The following is a 20938-nucleotide window of genomic DNA, read 5'->3' on the forward strand; positions in this document are numbered from 1 at the left end:
AGAAGGCTCCTCACGTTGGGCCAGGACTGGCCACCCCTCTTGGAGACTAGCCATCAGCCCCGGGCCTCCAGGGCGAGCCAGGACTCTCCCAAGATCACCAGGAACACCGACCATAACAGTACTGATGGCATAGGGTGTAATGGACCACCACGGGGAGGGAATCCCTTGACCAATTTGTTGGAATAATAATAATCATGATATTTGTTAAGTGCTTACTATGTGCCAAGCACTGTTCTAAGCGCTGGGATAGACATATGGTGATCAGCTTATTCCACGTGGTGCTCACAGTCTTAATCCCCATTTTACAGATGAGGTCACTGAGGCCCAGAGAAGTTAAGTGACTTGCCCAAAGTCACACATCTGACAAGTGGTGGAGCCGGGATTAGAACCCATGACCTCTGACTCCTAAACCCGGCCTCTTTCCACTAAATCATGCTGCTTCTTTGCTAATGACAGGTCTTGGGACAAGCTTCTGAAACTCACTGCCTCTATTTCCTGGATTTTATTGTGGGTGGTATTCATACAGTCGTATTTATTGACTTCAATCCATACTCCCCACTTCAATCCATACTTCACGCCGCTGCCCGGATTGTCTTTGTCGAGAAACGCCCCAGGCATGTTACTCCCCTCCTCAAAAATCTCCAGTGGCTACCAATCAACCTACGCATCAGGCAGAAACTCCTCACCCTCGGCTTCAAGGCTGTCCATCACCTCGCCCCCTCCTACCTCACCTCCCTTCTCTCCTTCTACAGCCCAGCCTGCACCCTCCGCTCCTCTGCTGCTAATCTCACCGTACCTCGTTCTCTCCTGTCCCGCTGTCGACCCCCGGCCCACGTCCTCCCTCTGGCCTGGAATGCCCTCCCTCCCCACATCTGCCAAGCTAGCTCTCTTCCTCCCTTCAAGGCCCTACTGAGAGCTCACCTCCTCCAGGAGGCCTTCCCAGACTGAGCCCCATCCTTCCTCTCCTCCTCCTCCCCCTCTCCATCCCCCCCCACCTTACCTCCTTCCCTTCCCCACAGCACCTGTATATATGTATATATGTTTGTACGTATTTATTGCTCTATTTATTTTACTTGTACATATTTATTCTATTTATTTTACTCTGCTAATATGTTTTGTTCTTTGTCTCCCCCTTCTAGACTGTGAGCCCACTGTTTGGTAGGGACCGTCTCTATATGTTGCCAACTTGTACTTCCCAAGCACATAGTACAGTGCTCTGCACACAGTAAGCGCTCAATAAATATGATTGAATGAATGAATGAATTGAGCGCTAACAGCGTGCTAAATTCTGTACTAAACGCCTGCACCATACATTGAAACAAAGATTTTTTAATAGACTGTGACCAGATCTTGGGACTTGTTTTCTTTTTGCAGCATATTCATTCAATCGTATTTATTGAGCGCTTACTGTGTGCAGAGCACTGTACTAAGCGCTTAACATTTCACAGGCTAGGCATGTCTATTATGCTTTTATAGTGGGGAATGAAACTTTCCCAGTCTTTTTACTGCTCGCTTTTTGTACTCAAAAATCTGTAGTGTTTATTAAACACTTTTGTGTAAAAGCACCGCACTTAGTGTTTGGGAGTGTACGGGTGAAACAAAAGAGAAATTCCCTGCTCTCAAGTAGTTTGTTTGCCAACCACAAACTAGAAGCAGCATGGCCTGGTGGAAAGAGCAAGGGCTTGGGAGTCAGAAGGTGAGGGTTCTAATCCTGGCTCTGCCACTTGTCAGCTGTGTGACTTTGGACAATTCAGTTAACTTCTCTGTGCTTCAGTTACCTCGTCTGTAAAAGGGGAATAAAGACTGGAGCCCCATTTGGGACAGTCTGATTACCTTGTTCTACCCCAGTGCTTAGAACAGTGCTTGGCACGTAGTAAGTGCTAACAAATACCATCATCATCATTATCACAGCATTATAGCTTATAGCCAAATGTGTTAATGACAGAGAAGCAGAAGGTCTAATGGTTAGATCACAGGCCTCGAATCAGAAGGACCTGGGTTCTAATCCCAGCTCCACCACTTCTCTACTGTGTGACCTTGGACAAGTCATGTCACTTATCTGTGCCTCAGTTAGCTCATCTGTAAAACAGGGATTAAGACTGTGAACCCCATGTGGGACATGGATTGGGTCCAATCTGATGACTTGTATATACTTCAGTGCTTAGAACAGTGTCTGGCACATAGCACTGAACAAATACCATTTTTAAAAAATTACCATATGGATCTGTAGTTGAATATGATTAGTCTGAATCCAGGGTGAAGTATTGGCCAGGATGTATCTAATTTAATCTCCGGGAAACAAATCAAAGATGGAACTGTTTTTTGCTTGTAGTGTATTCTTCCAACCACTTTACTGAATTATTGCTGAATTGTACTTTCCAAGCGCTTAGTACAGTGCTTTGCACACAGTAAGCACTCAATAAATGCAATTGAATGAATGAACAAACTACTTAGTACAGTGTTCTGCACTGCTCAGTAAATACTTTACTAAATGCTTAGCACTGAATACTAGATTCAAGGTTCTAAATGCTTACTAAATACTTTACTGCTTAATAAATACCACTGATAATTTTTTTGTACAAGAGCTAAAAATCAAATATAAACTTTATAAATAAATAAATATAAATGTTACTGGCAAGTTTGGGACCTTTATTGCTGTGGAGAACAGGAAGCCATTCTGTTAACTTCCCTCCACCACTCCTCTATTCCTGCACTTACCTGCAGAAAACCATATGTTTTGGACTCAGTTTGCTCTTTTGCCCTTTTGGGAATTCCTACCATGTTTTTTGTCGGGGGTGGGGCGGGGCGGTGGTCCTGGTGCCACCTGGAGTAACAGACACGGGCCCTGGCCGTGACATGTGCCAGCCAGTGACTGAGCTGGGTGGGACTCCTTTCCTGACATTACCATCCCTTTTGTCTCAGATTGGGTTGGGTGCTGCTGCCGCCTTGTTAGGTCATGTGTATAAGGTCATGCTCTCCATCCTTGTTTCCCCACTAGGTATCTCCCTTCAAAATGCAGAGGAAAAAGGTGGATAACCGCATCCGAATCCTCATTGAGAATGGAGTGGCAGAGAGACAGAGGACTCTCTTTGTCCTTGTGGGAGACCACGGAAAAGATCAGGTAGGAGCAAAGAGTCTCCTCCTTGAGCCTGTGTGGACTTCTGAAGTAAGAAGATGTCACAAGGTTACCCACAGCATTTGTCTGGAGCTGTTGTAATAGTAGTAATAGTATGTATTAAGTACTTCCTGTGAGGTCGGCACCATTCATTCAGTTGTGTTTATTGAGCACTTGCTGTGTGCAAAACACTGCACTAAATGCTTGGAATAGTACAGTACAACAACAGACACATTCCCTGCCCACAACGAGCTCACCAAACATGAATCTGTTTTTATGACCCGTGCGGAGAAGGTGCTAAACAAGACTGCCGCCCTTAAAACATCCATAAGTGCTCCATGAACGTATGCGGTTCTCCAGGGTGAGACCAAATCCACCTAGTAGGTTTAATAGATCTTGGAGTTGCCAGACTAGTGGCAGAGCATTCGTGGGGGTGAGACTTCCAGGGTTGCGGGTGGTCCTGCATGATGTCATTGGATGGGCTGTTCTGCTGCTGCTCCACCCACTCTTCCCTCTGGGAACGGTGCCACTTTCTGTACCGAACAGGCTTCTGACTGAATACCCTTTGGGTAGCCAACCCTGCTGGCGTGCCTCCTGGAGGCTGCTTAGAATCTACCTGCTCAGTAGACCTGTACTTCTGGGCCTTCGGGTGGGCTGAAGAACTGGTTGCCCTCTACATTCTCAAATGAGGGTGAGAAGGTGGTCAGGTGGATGGATGGATGGGCTTTCACTCTTCCTTCTTTTGGCAGGTGGTTATCCTGCATCATATGTTGTCTAAAGCAACGGTGAAGGCCAGACCCTCGGTTCTGTGGTGTTATAAGAAGGAACTGGGATTTAGCAGGTACCTGACTGCAGAGAGATCCCTTTCCAGCTGTCCGTCCCAGCTCTTTGGCCTTTACATTGCATTTCCCTCTCTGCCTGAATAATAATGGACATAATAATTGCGGTTCATTTAGTACCTACTATGTGTTAAGCACTGGGGTAGATTCAAAATAATAATGATGTCAGACCCAATCCCTGTCCCACATGGGCCTTATAATGTAAGAGCTAAGTGCTGGGGCTCCAGTTCCCTGAATCAGCTCATCAGAGGCTTGTCATGGCGATCCAGGTTGATTACAGGCTGATGGCGAAGGACAGACATTTTGGAAGTGGGCGAACAAGAGTCAGCCGGCTCCTGGAATGTCTCACCTGTTTAAGTGAAAATTTCCTAAAGGACCGATCAATCATTGGTATCAATTGCATGCCTACTGTGTGCCGAGCACTGAACAGGGCACTGGGGGAGAGTACAAAAAATAGTTAAATCAACCAAGCGAATAAACATGCATTTCAGATTCATGCCACAGTAATCCACCCAGTCATGGCTAGAAAGATTAGATAGTTCTGAAAAAGAAATCAGCCCCTAGGCACATCAGAATGTTAATCAAATCTGAAAATAAGACCCACGGCCCGGATCGTTGTCCTTCAGGCTCCTGATTCTCATTCTGAAGATTGTAACTAAGATATGGACTCAGGTGGGAAGTTTATTTTATACCCATTATAAAGCTGAGCAATCTTTTTGGGCCAGCCACGTGGAAAGTCGCTTATCTAATCACCATTTGCGTGTCCTTCCTTAATGTCTAATTTGTCTCAATTTTGCGCATGCGTATCTCATGTCGGGTGTTTGTAACCCTTGTGGGAATTTTGGCTCTAGAAATCTGGATGGTTGCTTTGGGTAAATAGAAATAAGACAGAAAATAAGAAACTTAGAGGGAACTATTTTGTTCACTTGTTCCTTTTCATCTGCACATTGTTTGAGCTGAAATTCGGAAGCTCTTTTTGGCTCGAGTAATTAATTTTTCTGGTTGGTGGGGGCGTCTCCTGGTTTGTTGCAGCCACCGAAAGAAAAGAATGAGGCAGTTACAAAAGAAGATAAAAAGCGGAACTCTGAATGTTAAACAAGATGACCCATTTGAGCTCTTTATCGCAGCAACGAACATTCGATACTGCTACTATAACGAAACCCATAAAATCCTGGGCAACACTTTTGGCATGTGTGTCCTTCAGGTACCAATCTGTCTCTGGTTTCTCTTGCTAAATGTTTTACTGAATGGATCTTGATTCTTTAGAGAGTGTCTGATTCAGCTGGGGACCAGGGGCAAGTGCTTTCCAGCCAGCAGCATGCTCTCCCGTTTTCCCTCCACCCTCCATTGCTGAGGTTACCTGAAGGAATGTCATGTCTCCTGGCATACGCACCTGGAAATGCATTTTGCCCTTTCAGAGTCTCTTGCCACCCCCACAAAATTGTTTTTCTGGGGACTGATGTTTCCTGGAATAAAACATGCATCTTTACGTTGGGTTCCTTGACCCATCCCTTGGCAGGTACTGGCAGAAATTCCTGGGTTCTGGCTTTCCCTGGTCTTCTGGTTTTGGATTGTTGAGGCTCGATACTCAGGGCATCATTCAGCCATATTCATTCTTTTGTTATTTATAAATAGGCAGCTTCTCCTGGTGTGCTTCTCTTGGGTGTCATGGACTTGGGATGGTGGTCGTGGGGGGAGGGGATGAAACTCTGCTTCCGCCTGCCTTGGCTCTGAGCCAGCTTGGGGCTCATTCCCACAGCTGGGGATGCTGTCAGCATTTCTCTCCTGCTGTGGTCCCTGTAGCCCTGCTCGGACTGGTGTGAGAGCTGACCTTAAAGGTTCCCCCACCCACCCCTGGGCTAAAGGCTGCCTTGCTCTCACCCTGTTCTCTGTAAAATGGCCTTAGAGTCCGTCCTGAGCCAAGACCTGGTCTGGAACAAACACACTCTGAGCGGGCCCAGCCGTACTCACTGTGTTCCCCGATGGGGAATTCCCCACTGTGCTATTCGGCAGGTAGGCAGGCAAGTGCCTGGTGCTGTCAGCATCTCCTTTTCTCTGCAAGAGGCCAGTTGAGTTTTCTTTCATCTTGTAGGATTTTGAAGCTTTGACTCCAAACCTGCTGGCTAGAACCGTTGAGACGGTGGAAGGGGGCGGGGCAGTGGTGATCCTCCTGCGTACCGTGAATTCACTCAAGCAGTTGTACACGATGACCATGGTAAGTATCCAGTTGCGGCATAATCATCACATGTTTGTGTGTGTGTTTCAGCCTCGTCTTGGATTTTTAAGCATTTGGGCTGGTTACTATTATTCCTGTGAATTCAGTGCCCCAGCTTGGGCAGACAACAAAGAAACCCCTGCTGTACTAGAACCTCTCACCTTTGAGGAGTCAGAAATCTCTGAAGAATGAGCAGTCCTCTAAAGGAATTGTCCACTTAATAGTAGTAATATTGTTGTTTTAAGTGCTGCTGCGTGCTGGGAGTATGTAACAGTATGCGGGTGGAAATTAGACATGTACACTGTCTCTCAAGGGGCTCACAGTGTGTGAGTATTGGTGGTGGCTTGGTTGGCGGGAGCGGAGGGCTGGAGACACATTGAGAGCAATGAGGCGCAAACATTAAGGTAGTGCAAGAGACGACAAATGGGCAGTACACAAAATAAAGTCAGTAGGGAGCTGTGGCTAGCGGAACAGCATTTCTCTTGTGATTCAATGTTCAGAGCAATGGCTACACGGCCACTAGGTTTCCTGAGGTTCTGTGAGGCCCCCGATTCTCTGGGGCGGTGGAAAGCAGGCCAGAATAGAATCTCCTTGATGGGGCGGAGGGGAGGGAAGGCAGTTCTCTCGGCCTTGGTGAGGGGACCTGAGAGCACCTAGGGACGCAAGCCTGCAAATGCTGGTTATTTGTGCTGCTGCAGAGGTGAAGAGAGGCTGAGAAGGCAGAGCAGTGAGGGTCAGAAGTCTATTTTTTGATGTTTTTTTAATGCCGTTTAATTTAAAGCACATTTTTTGTAATGTCTTCTGAGTGGGTGTGTTTAAAGAAGCAAATTAGGAAATTATTCAGGAGGTCCAATTGAATACTTAATGCTTGGCCCTCACATCGATTGAGGCACCTGGACTAATTCAGAGATGGGATTGCAAATAGTCCTTAAGTGCAAGTATGCATGCGTGCATGCAGTGTATACATGTGAGCATACACTTCTGCACCACAGGGCATTGCAGAAATTTTTCAGTGATTTATAAAGGACTTCAGTCAACCAGTAGTATCTGTTGAGTGCCAACAATGTGCAGGACACTGTACTAGGCACTTGGGAGAATATGCTAGAATTAGCAGGTATGATCCCTGACCTCCTGAAGCTTACAAAGTAGCCTCAGTCCCATGCCTTGAAATGTTATTCATAGATTTTTGCTTTCTGTTCTAGGATGTGCATTCGCGCTACAGAACTGAGGCACACCAGGATGTGGTGGGAAGATTTAATGAGAGGTGGACCTTTTGAAAACTTTGTCATATTGGGTTTCTAACAGGGTTTTTTTCCTGGACCTACTTAAGCTTAAGTCTCAAATCTAATGAGGAAGATGCTGAAGCCTTCTAATAAGTAAATTATTAGAATTAGCTGTGTGGCTAATTACAAAATTGTTTGTGAAATAAGGTGTGCCTATTATCTGTAGTTTTTCAGGAAAATACTGCTGCAGTATGCCCTGAGAAAAACGGGTAATGCAAAATATATTTCATGAGTTGTTCCAGTTGTTGCAGATGTGGATTTTAATCCAAAGCCATCCTGACATGTTCCTTACTCTTTGTGGGGTTTCGTTGTTTTACTTGAGGAGGGTTTTTAGCTTCTTCATTTTTCTTTCCCCTGCCCAGGTTTTTCCATACCCTTGGTAAGAGATAGAAGGGTAGAAAGTGTTTTGGATAGATGTCAGAATGTCATACAACTGACCTTGGGCTGAATTTGAAACTGAGATCCACACTTTGAGGGTTTGTGTTAGCTAAGGTGTAAGCCCAGGAAATGTTAATAAGGCAGCATGTGATTAAATGACGTTCAGGGTTCAAGTTCTGCATAGCCAGGGCCCAATGGGGCGGGAGTGCTGACTGCAGGTTGAAGAGAAAACAGTTCTGCATCTATCCTAGCCAAGTGAAGAGGGACCGCTTACTATCAGGGGTCTGTAATTGCCTTTTTATCTTTGTTTAGGTTTATTCTGTCTTTGGCATCTTGCAAGAACTGCATAGTAATTGATGACCAGCTCAACATCCTGCCCATCTCCAGTCACACCGCAAACATTAAGGCTCTTCCTCCGCAAACTCCGGTCAGTGGGGGCTAGGAGGAGGTGGGGGGGTGGGGGCGGTAGAGTTGGGGAGTCACCGTCTGCTGAGCTGCGATTGACCGGGGACCTCGCTCACCAGGGCCTGCCTGGGGTCCTGGATGATATTCATAAAGTTGTGTAACTGGTTTGGGGGAAGAGGATCAAGTGAAAAATGGAAGTTGGTAAAACATGATTTTGCTGACTGTCAGGTTATTGGGTGAAAGTAGGAGGGTTCCTAGACATTACCCAGTCCCTGGAATCTAGTTCAGGCCCCTGATTTAGATGTGTGTGGGCATTATTTTTTCAAGTTGTCTGTGCCTTCTTGGCACAGGCAATGAAGCTAGGAACAGCTGCCATTGGTGGTGTTGCCCCTGGTGCATTATTGAGCCTCCACTGTTGAAGGGAGGAATTGGGTTGGTCACGCTTAGGGGAGAGCTGATCGCCTCATCTACCATGCTCAGTTAAGTGTGTGCAGGGGTCCTGAATGGATTATCCAGTCAGCCTGCCTCACCCGCAGCCCAACATTGCTCTTGTCCTAATTAGTGACTGGGTTCTAATCCCCCTCTGCCCCAAGCAGAGTTTTACATCCAAACTGTAGCCTGTCTCCTGGGCCTGGGTACTTGTCCCCTGTCAGGAGGACTACACGTTTTCTTAATGGGGAGGGGGTGTTGTGGGGTTGTTCAGTTATACTCCAGCATAGTAAGGGGCAAGGTATATTCAGTTAACTGGACAGAATGAGGGAGTGTCTTTAGGAAAGAGCTGCTTCTTGGGCCAAAGTGAATTGTTTTGTTGATGTAAGAAATAACTGAGATGGACCTCTGGAATCTGGGACTTTTTCCCATTAGCGAAATGGAGAGTGTCAAAAGGGCGGCAGGTCAATTTCAGGGCTCGGATTCAGACCGCACCCTGTTCCTAGTGGCCATGTTCCTCAAGCTAATGACTGCAGTCAGAGGGGGGATGGGTGTTTGGGGGTGGGGGGATGAGTCATTCTTGTTAACAGTAAAAAAAAAAAAAAACCCTGGGAAACTGCATCCTGAGGCTGGCGGTGAATGAAGAGAAAGGACCGGAAACTTACTCTGTGAATTTTAGGCCCCCCAGAGAAGTGCCGTCTGACTCTTTTGCTTTTCGCCATGTTTCCATCAGGCTGGGTTTTTGAGACATAATCGCCCCCTCTCTCGTGCATGCTAGCATTCCATGGGCTTGAAACTTCATCCCCCGCCTCATCCTCAGGACTCCAGGGCACTGTATTTAGAGAAAGTGAAGGAGTGGGCTGGGATTGCCCCATCTCTTGGGGCCTCGAACGGCACTGACAAGCCCTCTCTTTTCTCGCTGGCAGGATGACAGCCTCACTCCTTCCGAGATGGAGTTGAGAGAGTTGAAGGAGAGCTTGCAGGACACTCAGCCGGTGGGGGTGCTGGTGGACAGCTGTAAGACGTTGGACCAGGTAGGCGTGGGGTTCAAATGGAAGTGGCTTTGCAGCACATCGTTGTGATCATGGGAGAGCAGGTCACTGGCTTGTCCACGCGCACCGTTCGGGAAATATGCCGGGAAATGAAAGCCATTGTGGAGAGGTGGAGGGCGAATTCTAACAAATAGGCTAGAACTTTTTCTAGGGAGGCGATGTTCCCACACTGAATGACGAGGTGGGGCTGCCGTGTCTTACTCCCTCCCATCTCCCAGGCCAAAGCCGTACTGAAATTTATTGAAGCGATCTCGGAGAAGACACTGAGGAGCACCGTGGCGCTTACAGCTGCCCGAGGCCGAGGAAAATCAGCCGCTTTGGGATTGGCCATTGCTGGGGCAGTAGCTTTTGGGTAAGTGTGGTGTAGTTCTGTTTTCCTTCTGGCTGTCCAACCCTGGGATTTAATTTCATCCCTTAGTGTCAGAGCCACCCAGTAGACATTACCACTCTATGTCCAGCACAGCTCCAGTCTCACTATGTGGCCTTTTTTGACCTTGGTCTCCTTATCTGTAAAATGGAAATGCTGATTTTTTTATTTTTTTATTTTTTGCCTCAGAGGAGCAGTGTAAATGTATTCATTTTCAAACAAAAAACCCTGAAAAGTAAATTCTGGTTCTGCCGTCACCAGTACTATTATGGATCTGAAAATGCCACTGTGGGGCCCCGGGTCCTGTTGGCATTCTCCCTTGGCCTCATCACTGAGAGTGGCAGGACTCAGGCCTGGGGCTTTCCAGTTTGGGACCAGAGTCACTGGGAATACTTGGGCTATTTCTAGGTGCCCTGCATGCCGAGGTGCCAGCTAAATTCTGGGATTTCCAGAGCCATGCTGGCTGTGCAAATTGAGTATCCTAACCCGACCATGACACTTGGTTCTGGCTGATGTCTCAGGGTTTTCTACCAGGAGTAGTCCATGCCATAGGTGCTAAAGTAGTTAGAAATCTAAAGATAGTGAGTGAACTCTGTTCTGAAAAACTAACCTTTCCAGCACCCCTACCAGGGCTTTGCCCTCCTGATCTGTAGATGCCGATGTGTCGGGAATGAAGAATCTCAGCAGCCATTAAGTGACTTACAGCTAACTCTACAACTTGGGCCTAGGGATGCCCCAGAATGTAAACCAAATCCTTCCTCTCTCTCTCTTTTTTTAATGGTAATTGTTAAGTGCCTACTATGTGCCAGACTGTGTATTAAACCCTGGGGTAGATACAAGCTAATCAGGTCAGGCACAGTCCATGTCTCCTATGGGACTCACAGCCTTAATCCCCAGTTTCAAGATGAGGTAACTTGGGCTCATGGTCAAACAGCAGATGTGGCAAAGCTGGGATTAGAACCCAGGTCTTTTGACTCCAAGGCCCGTGCTCTTTCCACTAGGCCATACTGCTGCTCCTTGACCCACTGAGTATGATTTTAGGGATATTAGTTCAATACTGCAATTGGGAATTTCTGCAAACCCTAAGTGGGGAAGCCACCGATACTAGCATTTTTAAGATGGTTGTATATTGTTCCACAGGTACTCCAACATCTTCGTTACCTCTCCAAGTCCAGATAACCTCCACACCCTGTTTGAATTTGTTTTTAAAGGGTTTGATGCCCTGCAGTATCAGGTAAGAAAAGCAATCTGGAAAATGTATACTGATCCGCCATTACTCTGGGTTTCGTGAAATGATTCATGTAGCTAAAGGGTAGCAAGGGCTCAATTATTTAATGTGCTCCGGGTGTTTGCTTACGTCTTGAATTCATGTCAATATTGCCCCCATCTTATCCCTCAGGAACATTTGGACTATGAGATAATACAGTCACTGAATCCTGAGTTTAACAAGGCTGTGATCAGAGTGAATGTGTTCAGGGAGCACAGACAGACCATACAGGTAATATTTTAAGACCTTCTCTAGGGTCAGATGTCAATATTGCTGCCTGGAAGTAATCTGAAGCAGTCTCGTTTTATGTTGAAACTATGTTCTTGATAATCGAATGCATTTAAGTGTTATCTTAAGTTAAACTCATTCCAGATTTTTGGCAGTTACTAAAAAAAACTGTCTTGGAAATGCAAGTCAACCTGAAAAGTTATGATCTCGTTCACTGTTGAATTATTGGCTTGACTGGCAGTTACAAATACTTTTATTGTTCTGACTCTAGTTCTAATCTCCCTTTCAGTTCCTGTGAGTCTTGGGTTGGTGTGTCTGCTCCTGTTGCAGAGCATTTCAGCCTCTGAAAAAGTGTAATGTGAATCTCCTCCATTTAAACAACTGTCCCAGTATTTCCTGTTTTAAACAGTGTTTTTCTAAAACTTTAAAAAGTCCATGGGTTCTTCATGTGGCCGAGGCTTTGGTTCGGCTCTTTTAAAGCCAAAGGTCCCTGTTAAGCCTGTGGTTAGAACACAGGCAGAGACATTATCATGGGACTGTACCTTGCTGTATCTCTTTGGGAAATTCCAAGCGGTAGGAAATGTCCCTGTCTGCTGGGCAAACTCTCCTGGTCAAGTGTCCATGAACTTTGAATTCATTCAATCATATTTATTGAGTGCTTATTGTGTGCAGGGCACTGTACTAAGCGCTTGGGAAGTACAAGTTGGCAACATATAGAGACGGTCCCTACCCAACAGTGGGCTCACAGTCTAGAATATGCTTACATGCGGTAGCTAGACAGGTGACAGGTTTTTTTTTTTTCAAATGCCCAGAATTCCTTTATTAGTTTTAGAACTTTAGTATGGATCCTTAGTTGTGTGAGATGAAGACCCAGCCTTTAGGGGGAAAAAATTGATAGGCAAGGGGCCAAGTTAAAATTTTATTTTTTTTTGCCTTCCTCACATTTCAGTATTTCTTTGTCATTTTTCTCCCCATCTTTCCGGGGAAGATGAATGAAGCTGGAGGAAGTTGGTAAAGGTGGATGAGGCGGTGGTCATTGTTCAGGAGATGGCACAGGAAAAGGAGTAATGAGGGAACTCGGTGCCAAGGATGCTTTTATGGCTGAGCGGGGCCTACTGGAAGAGCACAAGCCTGGGAGTCAGAGCACCTGGGTTCAAATCCCAGTCCCACCATTTGTCTGCTGTGTGACCTTGGGCGACTCAACTTTGCTGGGCCTCAGTTTCCTCATCTATAAAAAGGGGATTAAATCCTCTCTCTATTAAACTGTGAGCCCATGTGGGACTGGAACTGTCCAACCTGCGCATCCCATATCCATCTCAGCACTTAGAACAGTGGTTGGCATGTAGCGCTTACAAATACCATCATTATTATTATTATTGTTATTATTACAAAAATACAAACCATAGGAGGAAAACCACATTGAGTCAGTTCTTCTTTCTTTAGGATTTTGTAGTGAAAGATCCTTGTAGTATTTCTGTTGATTCGTTATCATGCCAGTCTGGAGTTTCAGATAGAAAGCCTAGGTTTGAGACTGCCTCACTGCCAAGTCCCAGGGAAAGGGAATGTGTAGAAACCAGCTGATAGAGATGGGCCTTTTATGGCAAATCTTGTTTGAATTTTCCTCCCATAAATTCTGTACAGAGGGCAGGTCCTGTCATCTAGGGATCATTCTGTTGTGCTCCCTTCAGCAATTGGCTTTCACGGGCTAGCAAGATGAGCAGGTGCTTTGGCTTAAATTTTTTTGTAATGTCACATTTCTCCACCAATGCCAGAGCCAGGAGGCACATACAGGCACTGGAGAAAGGAGGATGGAGATGCCGGGGAGAGGAGATGTTCAAATGGGGAGAGTTGAAAGAGGAACCAATGAAGTATATATTGTTCCCAGTATGAGCCTCAGCTCTGAGGATGGTGGAGTTAATATCCCCTTTTCTTCCCTCTTCTTTCCCTGCAGTATATTCACCCGGCAGATGCGGTGAAATTGGGTCAGGCTGAGCTGGTTGTGATTGATGAAGCTGCAGCCATCCCCCTCCCACTGGTGAAAAACCTGTTAGGGCCATATCTGGTGTTCATGGCTTCAACGATCAATGGGTAAGAGGCTAAGGAAGCCACCGATTGGAGGGCCCAAACTGTTCAGGTGTGGAACTGAGAGAGTCAGATAGTCATGAATAGAAGCAGAGTGAAACCGGATGGTAAAGCCATTTACTCTTTCAGCTTTTGTGTTCTAAACTTTCCTCTGCAGGCATATTGTCCGTCTAGTCGCTGTGAAAATAAAATGTTTACCCTCCCATTCTTTCGATGATCATGGTTCTTGCTCAGGGACTTGGTTTCCTTGTCCTGGCATGATCGAGGGTTCGTCCCCTGAGAGTTGGGTTGGAGGGGATGGAAGGGGAACAGACGGTAGATGGTTTTTAGACAAGCTGCTAGGAGGGTAGGATAAGAAAGAAAAGTTTTAGTCATCTGGCATCCTGGATGAATTTCAGCTTCTCCAAGTGGAGTCCCCAGTCTGAAATGTTCTTTGTTTTTTCACCCACGGGCAAAGTAGCTTTTACCATTCCTTTTTTGAGGTAGCATTACCTTTGGAAGAATTCCCCCATGCCAAAAGTGGCTATTTTTATTTTTGCCCCTCTTATTTGAGTATTAGCTCTTTTATGAGCAGGAAACGTGTCCATTTTTAATTCTGTACTTCTCAAATGCGTGGTACAATGTAGCACACCAAATAGCCGTTTGGTAAATCCTATTGCCTCTACTGCTGTTTCCGAGTTACGGAAAGCGGTTCCGGTCAGAAGTAATTTACTTTCTTTTCCTCTTTGAAAGATGGAAGGTGATGATTAGGTTCCAGTCTGGCCTGTGAACATAAGACTTTCTTGGTCTGACCACAGTAGCCTTGCAGAATGGGTGTTTATGGAGGCAAGAGGTGTCCCTGCTGGTGCTGCTGGATAGATGATCATGGGCCCACCTACGTCATTTGGGAATTGACTGCCTCATTCTCTTGCCCTTTTTGGTTTGCAGGTATGAGGGCACTGGTCGGTCGCTGTCCCTGAAACTGATTCAACAGCTTCGACAGCAGAGCGCACAAAGCCAGATCAGTACGACAGCAGAAAACAAATCCACAACCACAGCCAGACTGGCGTCAGGTAACCCAGACTCTAAAATATAACATTTCTTAGAGGAATGTCTTGAATTTATATGGGGCCTTAGGTCACATAGCCTCACAACTGCTTCAGGGTTTCACACAGAATGGACTAGGTCTACATGTCCTCATTTATATTTAAATGGGAACACAGGATTTGACTACTTTTTGTAAGTGGCATTTGTTAAGTGCTTGCCATGTATCAGACACAGTACTAAGTGTTGGGATAGGTACAGACTAATTGGGTTGTACACAGTCCATGGCCCACATGGGACTCACTAACTTAATCTCCATTTTACAGATGAGGTAACTGAGGCACAGAGATTTTAAGTGACTTGCCCAAGGTCACATAGCGGAGCTGGGATTAGAACCCAGATCCTCTGACTCTCAGGCCCATGCTATTTTCCCTAGGCCATGATGTTTTCCAGATGAAACTGTGGCAGAATAAAGCACACAATCCTAGTGGCCTGGCTTCTGGTGCTGCCCTTGACTATGGAGTAATAGTGATAAACTTCTAGACCTCATGAGCTTCGACATGGGACTTTTCTGACATTTTCTATGAAAGCTGCCAAATTATGCACTTGTCCTGTGGTTGGTCTGCCTGTCCATCCATTGTCACATAACCCTCTTTTGATACCCTCTGTGTGAAGGACGCCAGTGACCACCAGTAACCCAGATGGTGATGGGACTTGGCTGAGTTTTCTGCCAGTTCCCAAATCTGTAGACACAAACGGGCACTTGAGCATCTGGCTTTACCGCATAGCTCGTCATATTCCTTGGTTATTAGCTTTACAGACTCTTCCTATCCTCATAGTCCAGCTGTTTTTCTTCCTTCTTACCTGGGGTCATTCTGTCTTCTCCTGTAACACAGTGTTTTGGGAACGAGGGATGGAGTGTGGATGGAGAGAAACCGAAACACATTGGTTGGGGATAGTGAGAGGGGAATTGCCACTGATGCTTAAACTTGGCCATGGGGAATGTGGCATCAGATTGGAATCAGATACTGAAGGGTTTGTGTTTGCAGGTTGGGGTCCATTGCCACAGGAAGGTTTTGAACTTTCCACAGAACTGTATTTGCGTTCAAGGGAAAACGGTTTCCCTAATCACAAAGGATGGACTGTTTTTAACCTTTTCTTCCTTGGGACCCGGACAGCTCGAACATTACACGAAGTTTCCCTCCGTGAGTCGATCCGCTATGCCCCTGGCGACCCTGTGGAGAAATGGCTTAATGACTTGCTGTGCCTGGACTGCCTCAATATCACCAGGATAGTCTCGGGCTGCCCTCTGCCCGAGGCCTGTGACCTGTATCCTCCAGTGTAGTCTGGGAGATGGGTTGTGAGGTGAGGGTGGTGATGGGTTGGGGTGGGACCCAGCAATCCTGCCGAAAGCTGATTGAAGCAGAACTTCCCGTGGTGTTTTTCTGCCCCGGAGGTCGGCCCTTCATCTGCCCATATCAAATTTCTTTTCCTCCTGAAGTCTTAGGGTGGATTTCCCATTAGTGATTGCCTTCTGTACCTCTCAGCTTTGATGACAAAAATTCAAAAAGATACTGGGATTGGTTGGGGTGACCAGCTCAACACCCCGCTTCCCCTTCTCCCACTGGCCATCTGACTCCCTCCTGTATATATTGACCTCCGAATCGGGTCCAGTGGGAGGGCTTGACTTCTCCTGGAGATGGAAATATTTATTCATCTCTGCTTCGGCTTCCCTGGCAACCCGAGGAATGTGTGTTGATTTAGATGGAAGGAGCTATGAATCGGTAGTGGTGGGGTCTTGTTGGTTCTTCGATTAGTTCCTTAACCCTGGAGCTAGGTACTATGTGAATCGAGACACGCTCTTCTGTTATCACAAGGCATCGGAAGTTTTTCTGCAGCGGCTGATGGCTCTCTATGTGGCTTCCCATTACAAGGTAAACGCAGAGCTCTTGGGTTTAGCAATAGTAGCACTGAGGAGTCAAGTTTTTGAAAGTTTCGTGTTTGAAAATTTTCATGATTTGGCATGACAGTTGTATTTACTAAGTGCTAACTTTGTGCCAACCACTGGGTTGAGCACTGGGGTACGTACATGCATTAAGGGCAAACAGTCGGACACATTCGCTTTTCCACCTGAGACTCGCAGTCTGAGAGAGGAGAAACAGGTATCTTATCCCTATTTTTCAGATGAGGAAACTGAGGCACAGAGAGGCCAAAGCAACTTGCCCAAGATCGCATAGCTGGCAAGCAGCGGAACTGGCCTGAAACCTGGGTCTCCTGACTCCCTGTCCTGTGCTCTCTCCACTAGGCCACATTTCTCCCTTGGCACTAGGTAGTCTCCATACGTGCACTTTCCTGTACTTGAGGATTGAGCAACCTGTTAACCCTCCTCTCCAAGCCTGACTCAGGTGCTCCCCTTGTTGAGTTCCAGGGGTCAGATCAGATTCTGAGAGTGCCATTTCCACCTTAGAGCTGCTTGACTGCCCTTTCCAGTTTTTGCCACTTCAGAAACAGGCATTTACTGCTGAGAGGTTTCTAGCCGCAAGATCCAAATTCCAAGCAACAGTCAAAAATAAAACTTCAAAATATTGGCTGGAACCCTGAGTTGGGAGTGGTGGGGGTGGGAGGGAGGAATGTCAATGCGAGAGCTGCTAGTCACAATTGAGTAATGTAATTAGGCCGCTGAGACCTGATTTTCCTAACTTCTTGCCATTTGGTATTGTTCCAGAATTCTCCCAATGACCTCCAGATGCTTTCGGATGCTCCTGCTCATCATCTATTCTGTCTATTACCACCAGTTCCCCCGACGCAGAATTCTCTGCCAGAAGTCCTGGCTGTTGTTCAGGTGAGAAAGGCCGAGTCTCACCTGAGTATTTGTTTCACTGATGTCATTTGGCTCACGTAGCTGAGAGCAGCCTGGACTGGTAACCCTGGTTGGTCTGTCAGTGCAGGAAATCCTCAACCTGGGACATGTCAAGTTACGACGGGTGGTATTTACATCCTGTTTCAGCTTTACAGCACTAACCGCCTAAGCTACGATGTGGAGAGAAAATATGAAGAGGATGAGCTGGGTGGAGTGGGAGAGGCTGGAGGGGGCTGGCAGGGAAGTCGCCTGTTTTCCAGGAGGATCTATCAGTCACTGTTTTGCCAAAGAATTATTATAATAATAATAATTATGGCATTTGTTAAGTGCTTACTTTGTGCCAGGCACTGTACTGAGCGCTGGGGTGGATCCAAGCAGATCAGGTTGGTCACAGTCCCTTGTCCTATGTGGGGCTCACTGTTTCAATCCCCATTTTACAGCTGAAGTAACTGAGGCACAGAGAAGATAAGGAACTTGCCCAAGGTCACACAATAGACAAGTGGAAGAGTTGGAATTACAACCCATGACCTTCTGTCTCCCAGGCCTGTGCTCTATCCCCAATGCAGCTGCTCTATCGTGGGACCATTCTGAGGTTCCATAGAAATACATTCATGTAGCAATGCTACTCATCAGTAGTTCCGGGTAATCTATATTAACAACCTTGGTTCAGGAACCAGTCTTCCTCCATTTGCAACATTGTTCCCATGAGGGCAGTGGCTCTGATCTGCAGCGTTTCAATGAAACCAATTGGGCCACCAATCCGAAGACTGCCCCTGATATTATTGGAGTGCCTGCTACCCAATGGGGGTGAGGAGATGACAGAAACCATTGGGGGGATTTTGGTATAACTATGTGACACCAAGCCCATTAGTCTGGTGCTTGGGGTGTAAATTTAATTGAGAAGCCCTTGGCTTCGGTAAAAAAAAGTGCTCAGGGTTCCTTCTGTGCCACAAACCAGAGCGTGTCAGGTAACATAAATTGTAGTATGCCACTGAGCCTCCTTAGAGCTCATCTGCTGGGTTGCTATTTCCGGTGGACGCATTTGTCAGTAAGAACGACTGGGTTGAATATACTTCCTGCTCCTTAAAACTCAAAAATCAGTGTTCTTCTGGGTCAGGAGCGTCGAAAAATAGCTCAGTTTTCACGTTGGAGTCCTCTTGGGAACCGGCTCCGTGGAGTTGACCTGATGAAATAGAGCATCCCCATCTGTTTCCTTTTAAATAGTCTGAGGTGAACAGTCCAGATTTGGAAAGAGAAATACTTCAGCTGAGCTTTCTTCCTCATAGGTGTGTCTGGAGGGGGAGATCTCTCGTCAGTCCATCATGAACAGTCTGTCTCGGGGGAAGAAAGCTTCAGGCGATCTTATTCCGTGGACTGTTTCAGAACAGGTAATGAGGCCCATCCTGTTTATTCTGAGAGGTGGAATCCCTGGGTAATGGATTCTTCGTGGTTGAGTTACTGGCTTGTTTTTCCCAAACAGTTTCAGGACCCTGACTTTGGCAGTCTCTCTGGGGGAAGAGTTGTCCGCATTGCTGTTCATCCAGATTATCAAGGGGTAATGTATTCTGTCGTCTCTCAAATTCTTTCTGCTCCCTGGAGCCACAATGCCACCAGTTACCTATAGCCAGGTGTCCCTTTTTCATGCACGCACACACGCAAGCGCGCGTGCAACTCTGGGGCCTGCTGGGCAATGAACTTGGGGGCGAGGCTTGCACCCAAGACCATTGCTGTTGATTATCCAAGACTCCCTTTTCGAGAGCCAGAGGTAATCTGGCCTGAGCTCGATTCTGAGAGGTAATATCCTGCTTCCTAAAAAATTAGTTCTCATTACATAGCAGTGCAAGGCCCCGTCTTAGGCACTTTAGGAGAGGTCTGCAGATAAGAGCCCAGGCCCCTACCCTCACAGGCTGCTTCCAGTCTAGTTCAAACCAGCCAGACCAACCAGGAGCCTGCTGCCATTTCTCAAGGTTGGGTGGTCGAAGCCATTTTCCAGCAGCGGAGGTGATGGTGTCATTGCTCTGGGTGAAGTGCAGTGGAACAAGGCAGGGATAAAGTCCTTTGAGCAACTCAAGTTTTCCATCCTTTGGTTTGTCTTTCTCCTCTGTCTCCTCCATACATTTTCCCTGCAGATGGGCTATGGCAGTCGAGCTCTGCAGTTGTTGCAGATGTATTACGAGGGCAAATTCCCCTGCCTTGAGGAAAAGGAGATCCAGGAGTCAAAAGGAATCAGCACCGTGAGCAGTGAGGTAGGGAAGCTTTGCATAACTCTGAAGGTGTGGGCTGTCGTGGGTACTTGGGGTATCATCAGGCCTAAGGGATCCTCCATGGTTGAACCATCTATCCAATTAAGATCCTCTGAGCAATAGTAGAGTTCCCTCCAGCCCTTGGGGAACGTGGCCACCAATTCCAGTCACCTTTTCATAGACTTTGAGACCAGTGTGAGACAGGGAGTATATCTGGTGTGATTGTATTACTAATATGGGGTTGTTCTTTTTAAGGTATTTGTTATATGCCAGGCGTGGTACTAAGCTCTGGGGTAAGACACAAGCTAATCAGGTTGGACGCAGTCCATTTCCCATATGGGGCTTACAGTCTTAATCTTGGAGGAAACAGGAGGCAAAGAGAAGTTATTTGACTTGCCCAAAGTCACGCAACAGGCACGTGGTGGATCTAGGATTAGAACCCAGGTCCTGTGACTCCCAGGGGCCTGTGCTTTTTCTACTAGACCAGACTGTTTCCCAGTGTTTGTATCTATTCCAGCGTTTAGCATAGTGTTTGACACACAAGCACATAACAAAGGTCATCGTTATTATTGTTAATATTATTACTGTCTTCTCCTTTCAGCTGTATAAGGGCCAGAAGCCTCTAAAAGTTCTAGTCTTTGCAAAACTAGTTACATGCTGCTAGTAGGTCAGCCTTCTACTAATGCCTCCTTTACGTGTGTGTTAGTGCTGCATTTTAAAATTTCATATGGTGTTTTGCACATTCTTTACCAAGATGGGCACCTTGTTGGAACCTGTTAAAGGCGAATGGGATTATTTAACTGTACCTCAGAGAACAAGTTGTCATCGTTTCTCAAATTTTCCCCCAGGCTGTCAGCTTGTTGGAAGAGGTGGTGACTCCTCGCAAAGACTTGCCTCCTTTACTTCTCAAACTGAGCGAAAGACCTGCTGAAAATCTGGACTATCTAGGGGTTTCCTATGGCTTGACCCCGAGGCTGCTCAAGTAGGTGTTCTAGGGCAGTGTATTCACTTGGGGCTGGAGGATGCTGTGGAGTTTGCTCCCTTGGGGCTCTCTGTTTTCCTTGCGTTGTTCCTAAAGTAGTTATGCTAGACTGTGTCAGTGTCTCCACCCCTCCTTTCCTCCCTCCTCTCCTCCCCCGAGACTTCCCCTGG

The 20938-nt window shown here is 46.6% G+C and overlaps 1 protein-coding gene across 1 annotated transcript in view; it reads left to right on the plus strand.

Moving 5' to 3' along the window:
* The window catches only part of NAT10 (N-acetyltransferase 10), a 32095-nt gene that overhangs the window by 2347 nt on the left and 8810 nt on the right, over nucleotides 1-20938 (plus strand). The window contains exons 2-20 of the mRNA XM_038764752.1: nucleotides 2999-3121; nucleotides 3865-3956; nucleotides 4987-5158; nucleotides 6047-6169; nucleotides 7372-7433; nucleotides 8143-8257; nucleotides 9591-9698; nucleotides 9935-10068; nucleotides 11224-11317; nucleotides 11483-11581; nucleotides 13530-13666; nucleotides 14588-14712; nucleotides 15862-16012; nucleotides 16521-16617; nucleotides 17409-17525; nucleotides 18830-18931; nucleotides 19024-19098; nucleotides 19673-19789; nucleotides 20635-20768. Of these exons, the coding sequence (XP_038620680.1) occupies nucleotides 3014-3121; nucleotides 3865-3956; nucleotides 4987-5158; nucleotides 6047-6169; nucleotides 7372-7433; nucleotides 8143-8257; nucleotides 9591-9698; nucleotides 9935-10068; nucleotides 11224-11317; nucleotides 11483-11581; nucleotides 13530-13666; nucleotides 14588-14712; nucleotides 15862-16012; nucleotides 16521-16617; nucleotides 17409-17525; nucleotides 18830-18931; nucleotides 19024-19098; nucleotides 19673-19789; nucleotides 20635-20768 (2162 nt within the window). The 5' untranslated portion in view covers nucleotides 2999-3013. The remainder of the gene's footprint in view (nucleotides 1-2998; nucleotides 3122-3864; nucleotides 3957-4986; nucleotides 5159-6046; nucleotides 6170-7371; nucleotides 7434-8142; nucleotides 8258-9590; nucleotides 9699-9934; nucleotides 10069-11223; nucleotides 11318-11482; nucleotides 11582-13529; nucleotides 13667-14587; nucleotides 14713-15861; nucleotides 16013-16520; nucleotides 16618-17408; nucleotides 17526-18829; nucleotides 18932-19023; nucleotides 19099-19672; nucleotides 19790-20634; nucleotides 20769-20938) is intronic.

The sequence above is a fragment of the Tachyglossus aculeatus genome, chromosome 22 (genome assembly GCF_015852505.1).
Source record: "Tachyglossus aculeatus isolate mTacAcu1 chromosome 22, mTacAcu1.pri, whole genome shotgun sequence".
NCBI classification, from domain to species: Eukaryota; Metazoa; Chordata; class Mammalia; order Monotremata; family Tachyglossidae; genus Tachyglossus; species Tachyglossus aculeatus.